We start from the raw sequence: 24,167 nt of genomic DNA, 5'->3' as shown, positions 1-24,167 counted from the left end.
CTGTGAAATCTGTCTCCCTGGGGGGTTAGATAAAGGCTGGGAGGTGGCTTTGAGGTCAGAGCTTCAGCTGCGAAAATAAACAGCTTACTGGAAGGACTGTCACAGCCGAGCTCCTGTGTACATTGTTCAGGTGCTTTGGATTCAGAGTATTACTCATAATTATCACAATCACAGCTGAACATAAAAACCTTGACTAGGGATAAGGGCATCAGCAACCTGAGTTTTTGTATGAATTCACCTCTGTAAGATACTGATGCTGCTAGAAAGTTCACCTCAAAAAATTATGATGAATCTTTAATTCTTAGGATCTGAATTAAAGTAAGCAATGTCTCATTGGAGATCATAAAATAATACTGAGATGTGGAGGGGCATTTTGAATTTTCAGCAGCTAGTATTTCTCTTATGATCGGGCAGAATGTTATAAAATTGATGAGTTCTTAGGTATTTCAAAAATACTTGACTGTGTATTATATCAACACTGTATCAACCCAAACAGCAGACTCAGACAAATGAAACAAAATGATTATGCAAAGGACAGCAAATTGCCACCTGGCATATGTTTATTTTGCACTCTGCCATGGTTTTCTCCTCCTTAGGAGAGTGTTGTATGCTCATCTGTTAGCTTTTAACACTATGAGAGCCATATAGTACAGATATTCCACCATTAGTCTATTGAGGGCCGCCAGCAGAATTGGCTGGCCCCCAAAAACCCCCAGAGAGAATGGGCCCTCCCCAGCTGTGATTTATGGATGATATCAGCGCATGCGTGTTGGATCAGTAGCATTGGAGCTAGCATTCTGGCTAACAGTGCCCTCACTTTGGATCTGAAGTGTGTCAAATTATCATTGGGTTCTGATGTTGGATTTATTCATATGCACCATTTTTAAACCCTTTTTAACCAATTTTCCTGTCCATTTTTGCCACTAATACTTGCCTTTTTTCATCAGTCTTGCGCAACTTTCCCCCCCTTTTTACCCATTTTTGCCACTCCAAAATGATTTCTGTCACATTTTTGACCACTTTCGTTACCCCACCACAACCACCATTTTTGTCACTTTAAACCCATTTTGTGTCTATAAACCCATTTTGGCCACTTATTAATCCCATTTTACATGTTTTTCTGCTGATTTTAAAGTCAGTTTTGTAACTTGAAACCCTTTACACCACTTTTGTGACCATTTTTGCCCATTTTAACCCATTTCTACTGCTATAAACACACATTTACCCATTCTAATCCAATTTAATCCCATTTTCTGTCCATCATTGCCACTTTTTTAACCTATTTTGGCCTCTGTTGATCCATTTTGCCACTTTATAATTCAATTTTACCTCATTTCCCCCTTTCTACTTTCCACTACTTTTTCTGCCCAATACTGCCATTTCCATTTATTGCCTCTATTGGCTTTTGTTCGTTTCTATTAACCTCTTTTCACTACTTTTAACACCCATTTTTAACACCTTTCACTGTTCACTATCCCCATTAATGTCACTTTAAACCAGTTTTTCCCATTTTAACAAAGGTTTAAAGATTTTTTTTGCTTTGATAAGAGTGGTTGTTATTCATATATATATATATATATATATATATATATATATATATATATATATATATATATATATATATACAGTGCTCAATAAATTTATTAGACCACCTATCATATTTGTCTCAGAGACCATCCAGCATCATGAAGTGCTTTAATGCGGACTCTTTCATTTTCAGTGAGCTCTCCATGTTTTACCATTTTGAACAGGAATGGGGAATTTCAAACTGAATTCACCTTTTTATATCCAAATTTGAGCCGGCTCACTGGGCTTCTCTTAGAAGTCAGAAATTAATCAAGCATAACATTCAACCACTAAAACTCATTTTTCTGTTCAGGAATGCAAGTAAATAACTACAAATTGACACATTAATCAAGAAATAATAATGTGCTTTACTGTTTTTTCAGGTTTTTTTGTAAATCAATAAATTTGAAAATTCATGGATAACAATAATAATTATATTTTAGCATTAAAAATATCATTTGGGTTAAAGAGCTTCTACATATTGGTGTATTAATCATTGCAGAAACATAAAAAAATTATTTTGGTAATTACCAAATTTAGGGCAGCTGTGGCATAAACCTTACTTTGGGTGGTGGTCTAATAAATTTGTTAAGCACTGTATATATACACTACTTTGACTTTAAACATTTATTTCACAGCTACTGCCAAGCCTGCACCCAAGCCGCAGGTATAAAACTAAAACTGTAGTAATATAATCAAACGTTATTACAAGCTCAGAATTAACACGGTCGTTGGAAACATCTTAATTCAGAAATACCTTTAATTGACTGATAGAAAGCTAAAACCCACTCAACTGTTCAGTTTTAGTGCAGCTTTTTGACACCAGGTGGCGCCACAGTTGTCAAAAAGACAGTGTATAGCACAGTATTACCTTATTGGAAGATTTAACATAAGACTGCAAGAGAGAAACATGTTGATGCAAGTCATGCTTGTACACATAAATCTGTTAAATCTAAAACTCAGCCAAATAAAATGAACAATGAAAGGCAATTTTACTTTAGTTGGAAGCTATGGGGTGAAATAAACTTCAATGTTAGACTTTTTTATGACATAACAGCTTAACAAAGTCTTGTGACTTTGTTTGGAGGACAAAGGTAAGTTAAGCATTTGTTCACCAGCTTGAGCTCTTCTTTCTGAGAAATTCAGAAATTTTGAAATATGTGGTTTAATGAATCATCGCTGTGAAATAGACTTGTAGGCATCTGCAATCTCAAAAGACGTCTGAATGACACTGCAGTGATATTTTTATCCGTAGAAGCCAGAATAAAGCAACAAAGTTGCATGAAAAGGAAATAATCTAACATTTTTTCATAATTTAGATGGAAATGTCTTTTAATGCATTAGATATTATTTTGTTAATGGTTTATTTTACTATCTATAGGAGCACTTTCGACTGAAACATACAAAAGGCAGCACATATTTTATATCTTTAAGCATCTTCTCCCTAAATATTCTCTAAGGACAAAGTTATCAACACACCGGTATGACAAGTCATGTGAATGAGTATTGCTTGAGGTTCTGCATGAAGAGGGTGTAGCTACAGGCCACGTTCACTATCACTGTTTAATTGGTTAATTACCGTAACGCAGACATGGCTGTTGTGTTTGGGGACAGTTGTGTGGCTGCAGGAGAATAAGATTGTGTGACAGGGCTGTAGTAGAGTTAAGGTTGTGTGTATGCCTGTGTGTTTGGGGAGGGGGTGTTGAGGTAGTCACACGCAGCTTGTAGAAGGGCCCCTAGCGCCAGACATTAGTACTGGCCTGGCTGCTCACTCCTACTATCGGAACCACAGCTTGAACATCGCAGTGCTGTCGAGGCTGAAACACGGTCAGGCGTATGGACAGGCGCTCGTAGCTCCGGGACCCCCTTCTCCTCTCCTTCCTTCTCTTATCTCTCCGTGCACTTACCGGACTATACTGACCGACGAGTCATTTCGGCTAACTATCAACCCGGGCTTGTTTTCTGCTCTTCAGTCTCTCTCCGCTGCAGGGCCTCTTCAGTTTACAGAAAAAGTGGGTGTTTGCTGCTCACTGGTGTTCCGGCAGCGGCGGCGGCGGCGGCGAAGTGTCCTCGATGGCAGGCTGGAAGGACGGCTCGGTGCAGGAGAAGTATCGCCTGGTTGTGGTGGGAGGCGGTGGTGTCGGGAAATCAGCCCTGACTATCCAGTTTATCCAGGTCAGTAGCAGCGTCCAGCCTCTCCTTGAATTCAGCATTTTGCTTTGATTTCCAAGCTTATCCGAAAACAGCCAAAGATTGGTTTAAGAACGGGGAGGCCGAAGTAGACGGGAACCCCGGAGTCAGTCTTCTTCTTCTTCGCCACTTTTGTCGAGGCCTGCAACTATTTGTCGAGGGAGCCTTATTTTTGTGAATTAAACGAGGAAGGACGGCTGTCACTTTAACACGCAGATTTTCGAGAGATCCACTTCCACTTTGCAGTTCATAGCCGCTAGTCAAAAGAGAGAGCAAAGTGGGTCTACGCAGCTCCAGACTTGTCCTATTTTATCAACTTTGCTGCAAGTAAAGTAGCTTGTGTAGAGTGTATGCTACGTTGTTACAACTGTAGGATTAAGTCTGTAATGGCCTACAAAGCTAGAAACTTCGAGTGGAGGAGTGTTGAAGCTATACAAGAGAGGAAAGCTTAACAAAAACATTTAGTAAGAATTAGGCGGAGACAAAATAGTCCCAGGGTATATCTACCAAATCTCATTAGGAATATGCTAACTTTTAGAAAGTCTGTTTGTTTAGATGGGCTTCTACTAAGACAGCCACTTATTCATACAAAAAACAACTTTGTTTCACACACAATGTGTTTTTAAAGTTTTACAGCATCCCATTTGAAACCCCACTCAAAAAGGCATGTAAACAGTTCACCTCCCATCTACCCCTGGTTGCATTCCAGCACACTGCAGACAAACTCTGCCTAGTGTTGACCTTCTAGGCTTTCATAATGGTCATTTAGGCAAGGGCTGCTTTCCGGAAAGCCCACACACACACACACACACACTCATGCACTTACATGCACACCCAGAGTGTGTGAAAGAGATGACAAACTTAGCCCTTTTTGACTTGTGTGTGTCCCCTCTCATCTCAGTGTGTTACTGACCAGACTGCAGGCAGCTGCATGTCTCCATGCTCACAGACAACAGTGGGCTGGCACATGTTTCAGAGTGGGGGTTAAAAGCTTTTTAGTGTCTGTGTGTGTTTAGAGGTGTGTGTGTGTGTGTGTGTGTTGGGGGGTGTCTAATGAGGGTTCAAAAAGCTTATTAACTGCATACCAAGTAAAAAGGGATCAGATAGCTGTGGCACAGATTTCTGTCGTAGCCTACTGACCCTGCTGACCTGGAGCAAGGAAGCATTTAAAGCTGAATCTTAAACGCTCTCACACACTTAATATGCTTATCATAACACCACCATAATACAATATTGTATCAGTGAACTTTAGTATTTGCAGTGTAAAATCAGTGCTTTGTGTTGCTAGTAATGCCATTATAATATAAAAAGGCTGTTTGTACAGTGCATTCAGAAAGTATTGAGACATTTCTGCACCTTGTTAAGAGTCCATCTGTGGTAAATTAAATTGATTGGTTGTGATTTAAGGCACACATCTCTCTATAGAAAGCCTTGCTGACAATTTGATCAGAGCAAAAACTAAGCCATGAGGTCAAAGGGACTGCCTGCAGAGCTCAGAGACAGGGTTGTTGCAAGGCACAAATCTGGGGAATGCTACAAAAAACATTTCTCCTGCATTCAAAAGTTCCCAAGAGCACAGTAGCCTCCAGAATTCTCCAATGGAAGATGTTTGGCACAACCAGGACTCTCCCAAGAGCTGGTCGCCCAGCCAAACTAAGTAACTGGGGGAGAAGGGCCTTAGTAGAGAGGTGACCAAGAACCTGATGATCACTCTTACTGATGAACACTCTCCTCAATGCATTTTTTTGACTATAGCATCAGGCTGCAGCATAACAAAATTTAAAAAGGGAAGGAAGTCTGAATACTTTCTAAATGCACTGTACAATGAACTTCATACTTGGCATCTACTCTTTAAGTCACACTTGCAAACACCTTTTTAAGTATTTTAGCATTTAGGTTTATTTGTATGCTAACAGAGATTAAGCAACATAGTTGCAGACTAAAATCGATAAGAGGCCTCCTTGCAGAATATACAGTCACATGAATTAATCAAAATCCTGTTCTTGAATTATGCAAAGCATACTTTCTTCAGTTGGATAGCCTGCTTAAGTTTAATTCTTGTGACAGTTTCTTAAAAAATAGACAACAGTTGAGCATAAAACTATACCTTCAAGTTTTTTTTTCAGAAGTCATTTGAGATTGTGCTTGAAAATCTGCTTTTTATCTATCTTTTTCCTACAGTGAATTTCCCCTCATGTTTTCCCACTACCGGCTAGCATATCTGATGTCTTGCAGTATAAGTGATTAAGTGGTTGACAGCAGAAGGAGGACCTACATCCGCCTCAGAAGTTCCTAGACGTCGCCCACCTAGAGGGAAAGACCTAACAGCTGGTTGTGAAGTGCAGGCTTTCCCCCTGAACTATATGTCGAGTGTGGTGGGAGGTATAGTGAGGCCAGAGGGGTGGGGGGTCTGAGTCAGCCTAGGTGGGTTAATGGTCACGGACCATGTGGAATTTGGCCCTTTAGCAGAGGAAGTCCCCTCTGCTGCTGCTCTGAGGGCCTTCTAGTTTTTTGTATGGGAAAATATGACCTGCTTCCTGAATCACTGGGGCTACGTGTGTGTGAATATGTTAGTGGAAAGCTTGACAGAGTATCAGATTGAGTGCTATGTATTTGCCAGAAGTATTAAGCACCAGATATACGTTTTTGAATTACTGCAGTATCACGTTTTATGTTTGTACTATAAAATGTAGCATATGTAGACAGCCCCCCTGCAGGTACACATTCAGACAAAATAGTGCCACCGCATGAATCAAAAGCCTCTCCTTAACCCTGCAATAGTTTCTCTCATGCTCCTGCTTGGATTGCAACACACAGTGTAGCTCAAAAAGGCTTAAATGTAAGATTTTTATTTAAAAATGCCTAGTAATGAAGTCGACACTGCAGTTTTCGAAGCGGATCTTTACACTGGCGCTATATTTCTGCAATTTGAATAAGGTGCAGGTCTTTGCCTACAATTTCTGGGTTCCTTGGACTCCAACTTTTGTGCAGTGGAATTGAAACAGCTATGAATATTGCTTGAAATATTGAATATTGCACAAAATAAGCCAACTGTGCCATGAAATTAATTTCCTGAAAGTACTGAGGCCCCCTGCAGGTTCACATTTAGATAAAAAGTGTCGCTGCATGAATCAAAAGTCTCCCCTTAACCCTGTAATAAAACACATTAAAATTAACTGTATTTATTTTAAAATACCCAATAATGAAGCCGATCTTTACACTGGCAAAATATTTGAGCAATTTTGACAACTTGTAGGACTTCACCTATAATTTTTTTGGTATGAAAAAAAACAATAAATTAACCAATATTGGGTGCCTTGGACTCCCAACTTTTGCTCAGTGGTATTGAAACAGATAGCTTTTGCTTGATTTTTCCTATATTATATCTTAGCTTAAACTTCTGGCATCATGACGGCCATAGCACCCACAAAATAAGCCAGCAGTACTATGAGTTATATATCCTGAAAATAGTGAGGTTTAACACTTGTCTCCAGATGGAAAAACAAAGTTTGAGACAAAGACTACTTGACTGAGGCAGGGCTTCATAGTGATTCCAAGGATAACAGAGGATGTCGCCTGCAGTAACGTAGTGGCAGGTCTCCTGGAGCAGATGACCACCCCGATGCCAAACAGTTGACTCAGGCTGAAATAGCACTGGGATGACATAACATTGAGTCATCTGACAAAAGTTGTGGCACACAGTGTGTCATTTAAAGTGACGTCCCTGAAGGAGGAAGCATCCCAAGTAAGGAAAAAAACATGACTCACATAGAGCATGTGAAGAGAGCATGTGGGGTGATGTCTGTAGGTTTGTTTTTAACCCACAAATGATGGCATCAAATACAGACTTTATTTGCACAAAGCTATCAAAGAAGCTACCGTAATTGGATCTGTCTGTAATACTGTGGAGAGCAAAACTTCCTGACTAGTCAAGTGTAGACAGATATTTTTTATGAATATATTTTGACTTTGACCTATATAGGTAACCATGTCTCTTTCATGCTCTCTCTGTTTGCACATATTTCAAATTTTTTCTTACATGGCCTTGATTCCTCATACATGAGGTCATTTTGGAGGAATGTTGCCATAAGTAGCAATTCATCAGAATAAACATGGATTATAAGGGCAGCCCTCCTTAGGCATGTGGAGACAAGGTGCGGTAATCATAGTAGAGCTGAAGCTTAGCGCAGTGTGGGCGCCATGTCATGAGCAGCCACAGGTGGTTAGGTGAAGTGTATGATTTGACACTGAAGCACCTCTATGTTTGAAATTTTAGAAGTTTTCTTAGGGGTAACACTTCATACACTCTCTGCCAATTTTTGTAACATCTTGGAAAAGCATATTTTATATCACTGATTCCTTTTAGATTAAAGGGATACTTCAACATTCTGGCAAATTTGTCCATTGCCATAATTCCTATAGTCTTAGTAATAGGTTCTTCTTTCTTTGATTGTAATAATGTATAATTATGTAACATTACGACGACACAGTGCAGCAGCCATGCCTGGAGTGTAGTTCCGGCTTTGCATTTAGCTTTCAGACATCTCCGTCTTGTAATGTTCCATAATTATTTCATAGTGTGGTGAATGTGCAGGTCACAACTTGTCCACGAGAGCGTTTTGGAGTTGTTGGATTGTGTATTTGATGAGTTTGATGAGGGAAAGCCAGAATACCGTCTGCTCAACATTGAGTTGCCACAGCAGGTCCGAACTCGGCAGTAGCGATCTAAAAATAGCTTGCACCAACAACTGAAGGTAACAAACCTATTACTAAGACTATAGGAATTATGGCAATGGACGAATTTGCCAAAATGTTGAAGTATCCCTTTAAAACATTGTTTCTGAAAGAGGTTTATGTCATTTATTTGAAGTAGAACAGCTGACCATATATAGGAAAGCTCTTTAAGTGTGGGTTTTGCAGCTGTGGAAGGTGTGTGTGGGCCCTTGAGTGCAGGTGATGAGAGTGTGGTGTTTGTTTAGCTCTGCAGGAGGCTCACCTGTTGATTTCTCAAAGAGCAAAGCCACAATTAGAGCAAATAAGCCCTTTAATATCTATAAAGTAAGAAACAAATACACATGCGAGCATATAAACAGTCATTTTCATATTAAAAGCTAACAATGAGGAAATTGAGCAAACAGTTGAGAAAAAGTGAGCAAACAATTTCCATAGATGTGCTATTTTTGTGAATCACTTCATAATCATTTTGCTGTGAATTTTCCATGTGCTTTGTAAAAATGAAAGAAAACCACTAGACTCAAGCAGGTGTGTAAAAGCTATAATCAAAGTTTGATTTAAGTATAAGGTGAAAGTTTCATTCTCATAAGAACCTTTCATGACCTGGTTATAACTAAACAGTGCTACTCCAAACAATAGCTTTTATGCAATAATCACAGTACCTCAAAGTCTTTTTACTGTGCCTTACTTTCCCTTTCCCACCACCACCCTTTACCCTCATTTGACTCTAGAGCTGCTATACAAGACAAAGACCTCCTCACACACAAATATCACCTCCCTGTACCAACACTGTGAGAAATTAAGTTCTACCTGGCTTGTGTCTGTTATGCTACAGGATTTCTTTCTTTGATTGTAGTGTTAGCAATTGGTGCAACAGTGCACTGTGTTTAGAATTAAGGGAGAAAAACAGATCTCAAATAAACTCTGCAGAGTAATAGAAATCATCTAATAACATTTACAATATAACCCCCCTTTTCTCTATATATGTCTGTTCTTATTTCTGACATTGAGCAGCTACAGCAATAGAACTTCCCTTCCTGGGATTAAGAAAGGTTTATTATATCTTATCATTTGTTCTTCCTCCCATACCAAAACACAATCAGATGTGCCTGAGCCTTGAGCATGCTAGGAATGTGTGGATTGATTCATCAGAAATTGCCTTTAAATAAAAGTTAAGCCTTTAGCCTTTTGTTTTTCTGAAAGGACTTTGCTATGAAAAAAAAGACAGTTTTTCATTTTTTTTCAGACATTGGTATTAAATACTGCCAATACTGGTTTTACTGCCACTCTCTGTTACTTGAGTGGCTTTAACCATTTTTTACAGTTTACAGCCATGTTAAATGTAATTATTGATCAACGTGCACAGTTGTTATTGCATCAGGGCTGTTATCACAGAATGGAACCCCCACAGCAGTGATCATCAACTGGTAGCCCAGGGTCCACATCAGTCACCCCTCCTTCTTCTTCTTCTATATATCTCCCTGCAGCTTACAACAATGTCAAAAACAATTGAGACTGAAACAGTTTAATCAGGAATGGCTTTATGTTTCATCCATTTTTTGGAAATCCACCTGTCAGCCATTACATGTTCAACACGTATTTATTGGTGCTGTCAATTGATTGAAAAAATTGATCAGGTTAATCACATCACTATGCTCTGATTAATCATGAAGAAAATTTGAAGAAATCAGAGTTTGGAACTCCAAAATTGTTTTTTCCTTGTGATAATGTGAGGATTGATTCTCCCTAAACCAAGTCGCCAACAACTTTAATACCACGGCGACTCCAATCAGCAAAACCAGCCTTAAGGCCTGGGGGAAAATCCGGGTTTTCATGGAGAGGAGTTAATAATGAAAATGTATCATTATACCCCTCCAAGTTCCAATTTGTCGCCAAACATTCATCATGTTCTTAAGAATAATGTTGTCTTTAATTAGAGGAGACAATTTTCCAGAGGAGATATTGAGTAAATTTAACAGGGGAATCCTATCCAAAAGAGCAGATTCACAACTACGCCAGGTGGAATTGGAGTCCTCCTTGAACTACTCCATAAGGAATTGTGCAGTCAATTAGTAAAAGGTAATTGAGGGTGCAGCTAAACCACCCTAACCTGACACACCAGATGGATTTGTTTCACACATCCATCAGGGAAAGCTTCAATAAGAAACGTTTGAGAAAAGGCAGAGGTTTTGAAAAAAACTCAGAGTATGATTGGGTGAACGTTCTGTCTGTCACATCTCTACGGGCCAATCAGAGCAACAAAACGTGATGTAGCAACTATTAAGCTGCGCGTGCAGCTACTGATGAATAACACGAAACATGGTGACTACAGACATGTAAGTACTTGACTTTTGTCGTTTTTGAAAAGAAAACAACTCACTGCTGTTCTTTGTTCTTCTTTTAACGAAGAAATGTTGTCAAGTTCTGATAAAACTGGCGCTTTAGCAGCATCCACGCTAATCTCTTCCTCCATAACTGCACCAGCTCTTGCTGCTGCTTGTTTACGTCATGACTCTGCTGCACCTGAAAGTACCGCCCCTCATCGCTGATTGGTCCTGTCACTTTCTAACCTGGCCCAAACGGTTCAGATGGGAGCTTTTGGATAATCAAAGAAAACTGTATTTCAACCTTGGTCTTTTTTTTTTTTTTTTACCCCAAATAAATGATATTATGGAATTATTAACCTGTACAATGATTTTCTGTGGTAATTTAATAGGAAGCATTTGGAAAAAATATAGAAGATGCAGAAGGATATTCATTTTAATTTAGTGGATCCGACCTAGAAGGGAAAGGGGTAAACCACACCATCTGTCTAAATCTTGTTTAATAGTTTTTAGTAGGGGACTAAAGTTTAGATTGTACAGATCTTTTAGTTGTGGGGAGATTTTTACACCTAAATATATAAAACCATCTATAGACCTATGAAAAGGCTGTGAGATATGTGGGTCTATTGTTTTAGAGCTGAGTGCCATGGCCTCACTCTTTGAAAAATTTATTTTGTATTCAGAAAATGAACTGTAGTTATTAATTAGCTTTATTAAATTGGGAATTGATTGTCTAGGTGAATCTAAAAAGATCAAGACATCGTCAGCATACAAAGAGATTTTATGCTCCTTACTATTTAAAGATGTAGCATCCTGTCTTATGGTTGCAGCCAAAGGTTCCATAGCTAAGGCAAACAATAATGGGCTCAAGGGGCAGCCCTGACAAGTAGGCTACCTTGTTCAATATTAAAGCTGCTAGACCTGAGCCCATTGGTAATTACAGACGAGAGAGGTGACTTATAGAGTATCTAAATCCATTTAATAAAGTACTCTCCCAATCCAAATTTGTGAAGCGCAAGGAGGAGATAAGGCCATTCAAGGCGATCAAAAGCCTTTTCAGCATCAAGAGACACAACCAGGGCTTCAGAACTGTGAAGGGAGGAATGCCGTATGACAGTGGGTCCCAAATTTTCACAGCCCATACCCCTTCAGACATTTGACCTCCAGCCATGTACCCCCTACTCTCATGCACTTATGGCAGCTAGAAAAAGAAATGTGTCTGTAAGTCCGCCGACAACCCACCTCCCACTTTTAGCATGCATAACATAAAAAATAAAATCTCTTAAAGTGAATTATTTCTCACAAAATAGCTTTATTTACCAGCATTTTCAGTGAGCAACACCAGTTCACTTTTGAAAAAAGAAATTTACATTTCTAGAACATATTAAGTTATGTACTTGAAACTGTTAAGTACAAACTCACCACAGCTTTAATGAGAAGGGTGTCTGACTGAACACATGTTACTATAAGAATCTTGGACAGTTCAGGACAGATTTCCTTCTCCAAGATGCCTCACACATCCAGCCTACAGCCTCTCTGCCAACACTTCAGGCCTTTATCAAAGCTCACAATACAAACATTTGCCAGTTTGAACTTTAACTACTGAAACAACTAGTTGAAACCTGACAGGTATTCAAGGGCCAGCATACATAATAAATAATAAAAAATAATATACAAATTAAATCTGAAAATAAAAATAAAAGTGAATCATTTCTATAAAATTTATTATTTTTTTAAATTTTCAAATCATGTTTTTATTTTTACTTTTCACGTACCCCCTATATCACTTTGCGTACCCCACTTTGGGAATCACTGCTGTATGATACTGAGTAGCCTTCTGACATTATGAGAGGAGTATCTTCCACATATGGAACCTGTCTGATAATTGTTGACCAATAACGAGAGGGCCTTTTCTAAATTAGAAGCAAGAATTTTAGCTAATAGCTTCAAATCTAAGTTCAGAACAGATATAAGTCTGTATGATGTGCATTCTTCTGGTGGTTTACCTTTTGCACTAAAGAAATATTTGCTTGAAGGAGGGGGAAGAGTTCCAGATTCAAATGAAGCATGCAGCATTTCAAATAGTGGCCCTACTAGTGTCCTTAAATTTTTGATAAAATTCTGCATTGAGGCCATCTGGGCCTGGGGATTTGTTATTGGGAAGCAACTGAATGCAATTCTTAATTTCACTTAGAGTTAAAGGTCTGCATAGGTCCTCTCTCTGCTTCTCCGAAATTTTGTGGTAGCTCTATTTTTGTATAAAATTCTGTCATTTTTTGAACTGATTGGGGGTTAAATTGAGAGATGTAAAGCTGCCTGTAGAATATCTTAAAACTATTATTGATTCCTTCATTATTGTACCTAAGACTGCCCTGCAAGTCTCTAACACATGAGATATTCTGACTGAAGGCCTTATTTAGAAGAAGATTTGCCAAGTATCCATTAGGTTTATTGGCAAATTCATACACCCCTTGCCTCGCAAAAAATATGGATTTTCAGCTTCCTTTGTTAAGAGGGCTTCTAAAGCAGTTTTAACTGTGTGTAACTCGTTTCTATGTTCGTCAGAAGGGCAGGAGTTTTATTTTTTTCTGGAGCTCATGAAGTTGAAGCTCTAATTGTCTTTGTTCCTTTCTGCTATTCTTTTCAAGCCTGGCTGTATATGATATAATCTTTATATCAAATATAAGCTTTTGCAGTATCCCAGAGCAGACCAGGAGAGACACCAGGGGTCTTGTTTTCTTTAAAGAAGTAGCCTAACTGTTCCTTAAAGTACTTTTCAAAGTTAGGGTCATGATTCAGAAATGGGTTGTACCACCATGGCCTGCTCCCAGAATCCAAATTCAGGTTCCTCAAACCTATGAAAACAGGGGCCTGGTCTGAAGTAATAATATTCCCTACATGGCAATATTCTATGTTACTTATCAAAGTTTTAGGGGTCAAAAAAAAAATCAATTCTACTACTTGTTTTATGTAAATTTACAAAATACATGGGAGATAAAGCCATTTGTTTGTACAGGTGGAAAATATATGTTCATAAATGAAACCTCCTGACCATGAAGATATCCGTTCAGCATAACAACTACTACATTTATCAGAGACAGTCTGTATATCAGTAAGCGGTAAATGCTTGTTAATTAGGATAGCGACTCCTCTACTTTAACTAGTCAAAGATGACCTAAACACCTGCCCTACCCAGTCTTGCTTTAGCTTAGAGTGTTCATTAACAGACAGGTGAGTTTCTTGCAGGAAAGCAATATGTATACATTCCTTTTTTAAGATGCTCAGAATTTTTCCTCTCTTGATGGGACTGTGTATTCCCCTCACATTCCAGCTACAAATTTTTAGTGTAGGTTTATCACCAGCCATTTTTTCAGATGACAGACTGTGTTGGTTACACTTAAATGTAATATGGACGGCATCCAGAACTCCCAGAAACTAAACTTAGACATATAAGGTACACAGAAAACAGAAAACATTGCTTTGCTTATTGTACAAACAGAACTATGTCCAACAACCATCAAAATAAAATAACAGAATAATAAAAGGGTCAGACTTTGGCCTAATACACACTCAAAGGGCATAAGCTAACTTCCCTGCTTCAATAAAGGAAGATTCTGGGCCAGTTTTTACTCCTTGCAATCTCAACAGATATTGGATTATTCGTAACACACTTTCACCACTGGCCCCACAGCTCTATTAGTAAAACTGACATAATTTGATAAATAATAATTGAGTAACTTAAATTCTCATCATCTTATCTTTGCTTGCAGTATTAAGTTTTTGAAGGAAGGAGGAGAGAATGAAAAAAGACACTCCTGCGACAACAGTAAACAGAAGATCAAATATTTCTGTTCAATTAACTATATAGATTGCACTTTTTAACATGCCTCTATGAAACGGTTATAAAAAGACTCTCCCGATAAAGAAACAGAGAGAGGTGAAAACAGTAGATAGGCCACCGTTCAAAACATAGTGTCAACAACTCAGCTTTATGCTCACCGGCTCCATATAATCGTGAAACTTTAAACTGTCTGGAGGGTTCATCAACAATCCGTCCTAAATAATTACGCTGAGTTAACCTCATTCTCCATTTGGCGGGGGCTCATTAGTGTGATCCCCAGGGCGTGTGATTTTTCCCAGGAAAGTTGCAGCTTCCTCGGGATGCTTAAAGAACCTCTCACCTTGTTAAACTCCTGTCGCTTCCTCACCATGGCAGCAGAAAAATCCTCGGATATCATGATCTTGGCTCTGCTTTCCTTGATGCCGGCATGATATGGACCTTGTCTTGGAAGTTGTAGAACTTAACAATGACAGCGCGAGGTTGCTGGCCAGGCTGGGGTCGGCGGGTAAGAGCCCGCTAGGTCTAACTTGACCGAACCTCCTTTGAAGCTAGCTCTGGCAGCAGCTCTGGCAGCCAGGTTTTGAAGAAAGACAAATGGTTAGTGCCCTCACTTCCTTTGGGTAGCCCTATGATGCGTATTTTACACTGTTGTCCCCTGTTTTCCAGGTCATCGATCATGTCCAGTTCAGCCTCCAGCTTGCCCTCAACCTCAGCGAGTTTAGTAATGTGGCTGGCTATGGTATCTTCACAGTCAGAAATGCAGGTCTCTGCTTCGGTGACCTGTTTATCAAGTGTGACGATTTTTGATGCACACGCTTCTAGTTTCTTGAGAACCAGGTCCATTTTTTTGTCGAAGGAAGCTTCCACACCTTTAAGCACTTCAGTTGTTATCCTCTTCACTAAACTGTCCTCCTCGCGGCCGAAGAAAGAGGCCTGCATGCCCCTCACGCTAGCTTGACTGGAAGCAGGTGACTTACTTCTCCCAGTACAGCAGACTTTGTCGTAAGCGCAATCTTTTTGAGTATTTGGCATTTTTAGACTTGAGGTTAGAAACTACTCCTCTCTTTCCAGTTGCTCTATGTCACAGATAGATACTAGAAAACAGTTGTGAGCTGCAGGAGAAAAAATCAAGTGACATTACTGCAGCACACATATTCTTTCAATTCCAGGTTGTACTGAAAAAAGGATGTTTAGAGCTTGACTTTGCACCAAAGGGTTAGTTTTTATTTTATACAAGTTTTTAAAGACAATAAGTCCAGATGAGACAAAAGGCGAGAGACTAAATGCGTGCTATATTAAAGTAGAACAGTCAGCCCTATATTTTTCTTAATACAGCACTGAGTGAAAAAGGTTTGGACACCCCTGCTATAGCATGTGCTTACTTATTGAACCATCCTTCTTTCACTGCTGTTATCCTCCCCTTCCTCTTTTTTCCTACAGCAGACCAGTGTTGCATTAGCTGGCATTTTAAATGTGGAAAGTTATGAGTACAGAAAGTCCTCAAGAGTCTGTGAATGGTGCTGCGTCCCTAGCAACTGCTTTTCTTGGTAACCATGTGTTCTTCTTAATAATGGTTATCTAACGAGAGATAGCAGACTGTTGCCATCTGTAACTGGCCAATCAGAATCAAGTATTTAACACAGCTGTGTAATTATTCATTAAAATACTCTGTTAGGTTTTCATCTTGTACCACCTTCAGGCAATAAAATTCCAATAAGTTTGCACAAGATATCTTGAAATGTCATGAGAAGCCTTGTGTGAAATTTGCTGGGTATGTTCATGCTTCCAAGGAGATAAACCCCTTTAATTATAAAGGCCTTTCCTCAAGCACCACCCACAGGACACAGTTTACATGTTCTCATGCACAAATTTCAAGCATCTGAGAGCAGTTTGATGCTTTTAGACACATTAGCTATCAGATCAGTGTACTCTGTGTGCCACCCATCTCTTTTGTATTGTGTGATGTGATAACAATTGCTCCATCTGCGAGGCTTTATGTTTTCTGTCTTGTGTAAATACATTGATAAGTCTGGCAAAATGCCACACAGCACACCATAGGAATGTTCCTGCAGAGGAGGAGGTCGGGATCTGTAAAGACACTCCCACCCATCTGGGAAAGCTCAAGAGACGAGCAGGTCATCCCTTTAGCTCCCAGCTAATGAGAAACTAATGACTATCCAGGGAGGAAGAACACTCATATACAGCAACAGCTAAATGTAGAATAAAGACATCATTTAAACATCAGGCACAGCTGGATTTCTGCTTATTTTGTGTTTGTTCCATTCTGATTATTTTGCACCAGTATTTTATTATCAGTCTGAAATTTATAGATTAAAAGAACACACTGGAGTAGTTTTAGTAGAACACTTTATTCTCTTTTACATTTCTCCCTTCTGCTTTATGACTGTTTGACTTGGTTTCATATGCAGATAGAACTAGCCTCTGATCGGTGCCCTCTTTGAATCCAACCTCGATCGATATCACTCACCTTTCTTTGTAGTTATGCTTCTTCATTGTGTTTGTTGTTTATCACCCATATAGTTGTAAGTTCTCTTTTTAGATTTAGCACAGTCCTCTTTGTTCAATGAAAGAGGAACTTATTTATTGCACAAGTCTGACTAAAACTAGGATTTTAAAAACATTTGAAGGTCACATATTTTACCCCTTTAAGACAAGTTTATATTGGTATCAGAGGTCTCCAAAACATGCCTGTCAAGTTTGTTGCTGAAAAAACACTCCAGTATTGGATTTTTGCATGTCTAAAAACCCCTCTGTTCCAGCCCTGCTCAGAACGAGCTGCTTCTGTGTCTGTAGCTTTAAATGTTAATTAGCTGTCTGACTCCACCCCCTGATCACACCCCTCTCAGGAAATGGATTTGGCTTAAAGCCTGCAAGTCAGTGATGCCATGCAAGTCCAACTGAAATTGACTCTGTCAATCTCTGCCTTCCTTGGTTACTTGTACAATTAAAGACAAAATCTTTTGTCACTTGACTCATTCCCATTTGAATAGATTGAAAATACCCCAGGGGTCAGAGAAGAGTTTGGCTGCAGACTGTACATCTCTGACGGCGACTCTCACAGACCGTTCATCTGAGACGCCGTCTCTGTCAGAAGAGAATTACACGCTATAACTTAAAAAATAAAATCTGATTAAACTTCTTGTTAGGGTAAGAGTTAAGGTCATGGCCAGGATTTCGAAAATTAAACGTTTAAAACCTGACCTGCAAAACCTGATTACAAATTGTTTAATAAAACTGAGTAAACAGTCTGTTTACAGGAGAAAGCCTGTCCTCCATTAAAACATTCTAACGCAGCAAGCCTAGCTCATGTAGCTCCACTATCTTAAGCTATAGATAATGTAGACAGCATAGCTAAAGCTAATCTCAAAAAATAGCTTTGTAGATACTTTAGCTTTAGCTACATTATCTTAAGCTATGTTTGCTTAAGCTTACTTGGCTTCATTGGCTTAAGTAGTAACAGTCACTGCATAGCTTGCGTAGCGATGTTAGCTTTAGCTAAAGTAATCCAGCAGTGGCTGCTCTGGGAGGGGGCTCTCTGACTGGTGGATCAGTACACCAATCAGAGAGCCAAGAAAGAGTTAATGGCACAGCGTCAAATTCAACTGAGTCTACATGGACTAACATGCCTTGGTTGATTTACTCATTTGTATGCGACTCAGTTAGCCTGAAAATGGGTGCTCTGAGCATGCTCCACAGTTTGACCTGGAAGTCGCATAAATGGATAGAAGATATCTACATGGGAAGAACAACAAATATTTGGATGAACAAAGACGCAGAGTTGATGTTGTGTTCATTTTAAAACTTTTGCACATTTTTACCATTTGATGCTTGCTAGCTTGTTAGTCAGTTGTTCAATATGTGGCATAACAGGTACACCTGAACACCAATTTCAACGCACTGAAAGGGGTCAAATCTCTGACAACCACAGCAGAATCAGATATACCTCCATCATTTCATTGATTCTCCCTTGGAGAAATTAAATGGCCTAAGTGAGCTATAACTGTGGCCCAACTTAATTGTTTGTGTAAACATACCACGTGTTGGGTCGAACATTTGATGCCCCTCAAGTCAAGAGAAATTCAAGTGATTGTATGAATCATCCATTGAGCTCAAACACTCACACTGTCATAGGGGTATGGTGTGTCGTGAATCCAGTTGCAGAAAAGCTGAGGTGAACTTTACTCATCATCATGTTTCTTAGAGGATCTTCTCAGATGGGTAAAGCAGATTTGTTTGCTGAAGGCTAAGGTGTGATCCTCTTCGGTTTGTTGCCAACCAGACATTAAAGATATGATTATAATTTCAACCATCCCCGTTTCTCTTCCTCAGTCCCTCTCTTTTTCTTTTCATCTGCCAGAAGAAAGGGTAATACTAATAAATCTTGTGGCATGTGTGTACATGTCAGGAAGGAAAACTCAGTACAGAGCAAATAGTGGGATCTTTTATGACTGAAAGCAGGGTTGGCTTATACACATTCCTGAGACTATTTGAGTTTATATTTTAATCATTAAGATAATGTTTAATGTAAGCATATGAATTAGCTAAGCACATGCAGATGTGTGGTGGTATACTTCTCTTTACTTTTTAAACATTTTTTTTTAATCCTTTTTCATGTCCTGTTGAATTGGTATGAAAGCTGTACCTGTCAACAAATGCCACGTAATCTTCATAACTGCCAAGAAAGATAGGACTTAAATTCACTCATCTGCTCTTAAAGTCATGGCAGGAAATGGGCGATGAACATGTCAGAATGACTAAACGAAAATATTGGTTAAAGTTTCTTAGAAAGACACATTAGTGTCTGATTAGTGGAAGATGAAAGTCTGATTAAACATCTGCAGCGATGGAGGATGAAAATCACAGCTACAGGGACCACTTACTTTCAGATTATGACTCATCTATTAGTTTAATTGAGAACTTCCTGTTGACAAAAATTATTCATTTGTGGATCGGTAGCATTTGGTAATTTGATGTAGAGACTGCCAAAATGATCTGTAGGGCTTGTCTTTGTACCTGGAAGATACATGAGAGACTGAAAAAGCTGAAAGTAAGCATGAGAATCTGATCATATTTAAAATCAACCACACTGATTCTTTGATATTATCATTCTGTAACTTCATGGAATGTTTTAGACTGTATGTAGTTACAAAATAAGATAGTGTCAGGCGGAATGTATCAGTATATAGTATATGCCATGCATTAGACTCAAGTTGTTCTGTCTGTGGTTGAATAAATGAACCAGTGTGGCAGGCTGGAGAAGCACAGAGGTCACGTCCCATGTTAATATACCACATATGTACAGCTGGGCTCAAAAATGATTTTGGCTGGAAAAGTTAATGTCCTTAAAGACACAATGGCCATTTATTTTTTAACTTGTCCATTAATTTTGTGAGTGCAAGTCAGTAGGTTAAGATTAGGAGGCTCAAGGCCTCAAGTCCACCTCTTTGTCTGTCTCCTAGTTGTGTCAACTTAGTCCGGGGACGACCTTGCTCAGGCTTTGTCAGTTATTTTCTACAGTTTATGGTTAGAATATCAGAATTAGTTACTAATCAACTGGAAAACCTGTTAAAAAGGCCACCCATAAGAGGGAAAAAGGGGAGTACTTTCAGGGACCCAGCCAAACTGGGGGCTACTGGAGTACAACAAACTCATGGATCATTGTAAAGTTAATCTGTGATATGCAGATTTTATTTTTAACCTGCATAATAGCCACTCTTATCAAAGCAACAAACAATGTTTTGTTTATATATGCTTTGGTACAATATGCCCTTCTTAAAAATGTAATCCCCTATAAACAAATATACATTTCTACTGGTGGTGTTAACAATGTGGTTGGGCAAACTGAACTAAATTATTAGGAAAGTAATGTAAACTTCATGGCTGGGCCATAATGTGTACACACATCAGGACGGCAGATACACAGAAATAATTGTATAGTTGTGAAAAGAGACAAAAGATGGGTTTAAGTTGCAAAAATAACAATGGCTAAATGGGCAAAAAATGTCAACAATGGGTTAATCCTTACAACCTGATAACGCTAATGATTGTCAGTAATATTCAGATGTTTATTTAACTTCTACTAAAATAAAATAAAAAATGAAAATTGCTGTAAAATTTCACATGAATTTTTTGTCTGACATTTGATACATTAGGTGTTTTTTTTGCAACTGAGTGGAGGGCAATTTCTTTTATCAGATTGTTTTCAAAAGGTTTTAAGTAATTTATTGATCATGTTGCCTAGATGGAGGTCTCTAAAAAATCTGTATCAGATATGATGGGCTTTAAAAGGTTAAAAGTGGCATTTGTGACAGAAATTGGCAAAAAAAAAAAAAGCAAAAATGGGTTCAAAGTGGCAAAACAGGGTAAAAAAGCAAGAAAATGGGTTAAAAGTATCCAAGAGAAGTAGCAAAAAAGAGCCACAGTTGGCAAAAAGTGGCAAGTACTGACTTGAAGAGGTAAGAACGGGTCAAATGTGGTAAAAAAAAAAAAAAAAAAAAAAGGCAAAGAATAGTTAAACGTAGCAAAAGGAAGTGACAAATAGGTAACAGCAGCAAAATAGGTTAAAAGTGGCAACAAAACGGGAAAACAAGGGCAAAAAGCTGCAAAAATATGTTTATGGGTGAGCTGTTAGCCCAGATGCTAGCACCAATGGTACTTGTACTTATCAGCACATTTGCATTGATATCATCAATAAGTCACTGCAAACGGTCCATCCTCTGGGTTTGTCAGGGGCCCAGGCAATTCTGTGTGCAGGTCTCCCTGTTTGAATTAAATATTACATATCCAAAGAAAACTGTTCTGACATCAGTGCCCAAATCTAATACTGTGTTTTGATATCTCAGCTAAATCATCCTCTGAAAAATTTTGTATCTTTTAAACTAGTTAATTAAACAACAACATGATGGAGATAAATGTCCAGCATTATAGACAAATTGGAAGACATTCATTTATCCTGGTTGATTCATCGTAGCACTGCAGTCTGTAGGACAATCATTGAGAACCTAGGAATCTAGGAGAATCTACATTTTATCTTTTTGCAGCACCTACAATCCCCATGAACTTACTTCACCTCCATTTTCACCTTAGTACTTTTTTCTCTATTCCTTTGTTCATGAATGTTGTTTACATAGAGAAGTGTGTGTTTCAAGTGTGACTGCTAATCAGAGAGGTCCTGCAGGTAGATCTGGATATACACTCAAAACCTAAAATGCTGGGACATAATGCAAGTCCAGTATTTCATGTAGTGTAACAGTTATTGCTGACATTGTATATTCATGAGTGAGGCATCTGATCCTCAGCAGTCTGATCTGCTTACTGCCATCTATTTTAAACTAGTACACTGTAGATGAATATAGTGGGATTATTTGATGACCACCAGCTTGCATGTAAGAGTTGTTTCCCTGACATCACAGTGTTTTCACTTTTATTTTCTTTCCTTCCAGTTCATATTCCGATCATATCTATTAAAGATTATCAGTAGTTCATTAAAATCGATTATCACTGCATTTTTTTGTGTGTTGTGTTGGGGTAAGTTTGAACATTTTCCCAAGTAAGTTTTTTTAGATGAAAAACAGTCCATTTATTATACCTTTAATAATCTACTACCTGTGGATTGATTTAGTTGCTGTTTTCCAAAAGCAAGCTTCTCTCCTGAATTTGATGTGAACAAAGCTTTTATTCCTGCTTTTAAATTCTGAATTCAATTTTACATAAATATTCAAAACTAATGTCTGCTAAACATGACTTAGAAAGAGTTAATTAAACACAAAGACTGTGTGAACTTTTCACTTGAAGTATTTCCTACTGATAAATGAAAGAAAATCATATATTCACCTGCTACACCCCCCCTCATGTTTTCCAGTCACTGCCTCTCAGATAGTCAGACAGACAGCGAGGGCAACGGGTTCCTCTGTGTTGTTTTTTGGGCTTTGCTCTGTATTCACACATGTGTCTGTTTCAGAATAACTGGCCACAGTATCAGGGTCTCACATCTCACAGTCATATAACAACAACTCTGGTGATGGGAAACTGAAGTTTTTCTTATTTTGAAAACCCACTCCCACCACTAAAGAGCGTTTTAAATTTATGCTGTATGTTCGTCTTTTGATGTGACAAGATTATATTTAATCAGCACACTGCTGCTGATGAGAAAGCCAATTATATAAAGTGATGATTAAGTCACAGATGTGTGTTCCTGTTTGAGTATTGTCGACGCTGTGCTGCGGTCATTTTATATATAATTCAGACGATATAAAACCGGATAATTCTTGTTATACAGTAAATTTGTGTTGGTCCCTGATGGCGAGCCCTGCGTTGTCTGCCAGGCAGCTGGTGCACATTTGGCACATCTCATGCAGACACTGTCCAGAGGCCTGCAGGGCACCTGCTGTCCATCAGGGTGAGGTGAGGCTTGGAATGAGACAAACCCCTCAACAGGTGACAGCAGCCTGCAGCACGACTCACTGTCCAAATTTGCTGACGACAATGGCCGAGTGTGACTTGTGCTCCTGTGTGTGTCTCCCGCTGATCAGATTGCAGATGATAATCAGAGAGGCTGTTCAGTCAGCATCAGGTACATGTGTAGATCCATTATGAGATATGGGAGTTTTGTTGAGTCAGTCACACAGCTGCTGTCTGACTGTGACGCTGATCTAACACACACAGCAAATGGGGCTGTGTCTTAAGCAGCAGTTGCTGTTCAAATAATAAATTGGCACACGACGACGCACAACCATGTCAACAGCTGTCTAAGGAAGTGTGCTTGGTATGCCTAACCAAAACATTGACCTCTTACAGTCAAGCCTCCCAAGCTGCTGGTTAAAACAAACTTCAAAGCTCCAAAGTATGGAGCCTCAGCCCCCTGTGCACACAATGATTTTCATCTTGTTGACAAGCTAAGGCCAAAAAAGCTTCTTTAGTATAAATCTTACAATACAAGCAGAGGAGACATTGTTGCCGCTGGCCAATATGGCTGTCAGTCGTCCAGAAATCTGGCCATGTACAACAACTAGCAGTAATATGCTTCAGATAGCCATATATGGCTATTAGCTAGCACTTAACAGCAATTCAACACACAAAAAACATTAACATGATCTAGTATTACAGTAGAGCAGGGTTAGAGCCACATATTTATGCTTGAATCTGACCCAGTCTGAGACAGTAGAAACTGAGCCTGACAGTACTGGACCTGGGAAATGACTGGGAAAAGTTAGTTTATCTTTTTTTCAGTTCAACTGTAACCACTGATACTTGGAAATTAAATTGGTGGTCAGTGTCTTGTCTCACATTACCAATCCCCAAATACCAATGCCTTGTACATACCAGCTACTAGGTACTGGGTATGGGGCAAACTCAAGACAAGATTTGATTTTTCTTCAACAGTGGCTTTCTCTTTGCCACTCTCCCATAAAGCTTTGACTGATGAAGAACCCAGGCAAGAGTTGTTGTATACAGAGTCTCTTCCACCTCAGCTGCTGAAGCCTATAACTCCT

The 24,167-nt window shown here is 39.0% G+C and overlaps 1 protein-coding gene across 1 annotated transcript in view; it reads left to right on the top strand.

Moving 5' to 3' along the window:
• Positions 1-3,166: 3,166 nt before the first annotated feature.
• The window catches only part of rras2 (RAS related 2), a 54,086-nt gene continuing 33,085 nt past the window's right edge, over positions 3,167-24,167 (top strand). The window contains exon 1 of the mRNA XM_041790260.1: positions 3,167-3,741. Coding sequence (XP_041646194.1) covers positions 3,640-3,741 — 102 coding nt within the window. The 5' untranslated portion in view covers positions 3,167-3,639. The remainder of the gene's footprint in view (positions 3,742-24,167) is intronic.

This window comes from Cheilinus undulatus, linkage group 1, assembly GCF_018320785.1.
Source record: "Cheilinus undulatus linkage group 1, ASM1832078v1, whole genome shotgun sequence".
NCBI classification, from domain to species: Eukaryota; Metazoa; Chordata; class Actinopteri; order Labriformes; family Labridae; genus Cheilinus; species Cheilinus undulatus.
Note: the sequence above shows the minus strand (reverse complement) of the source record. Positions and strands in the feature narration are given on the sequence as shown.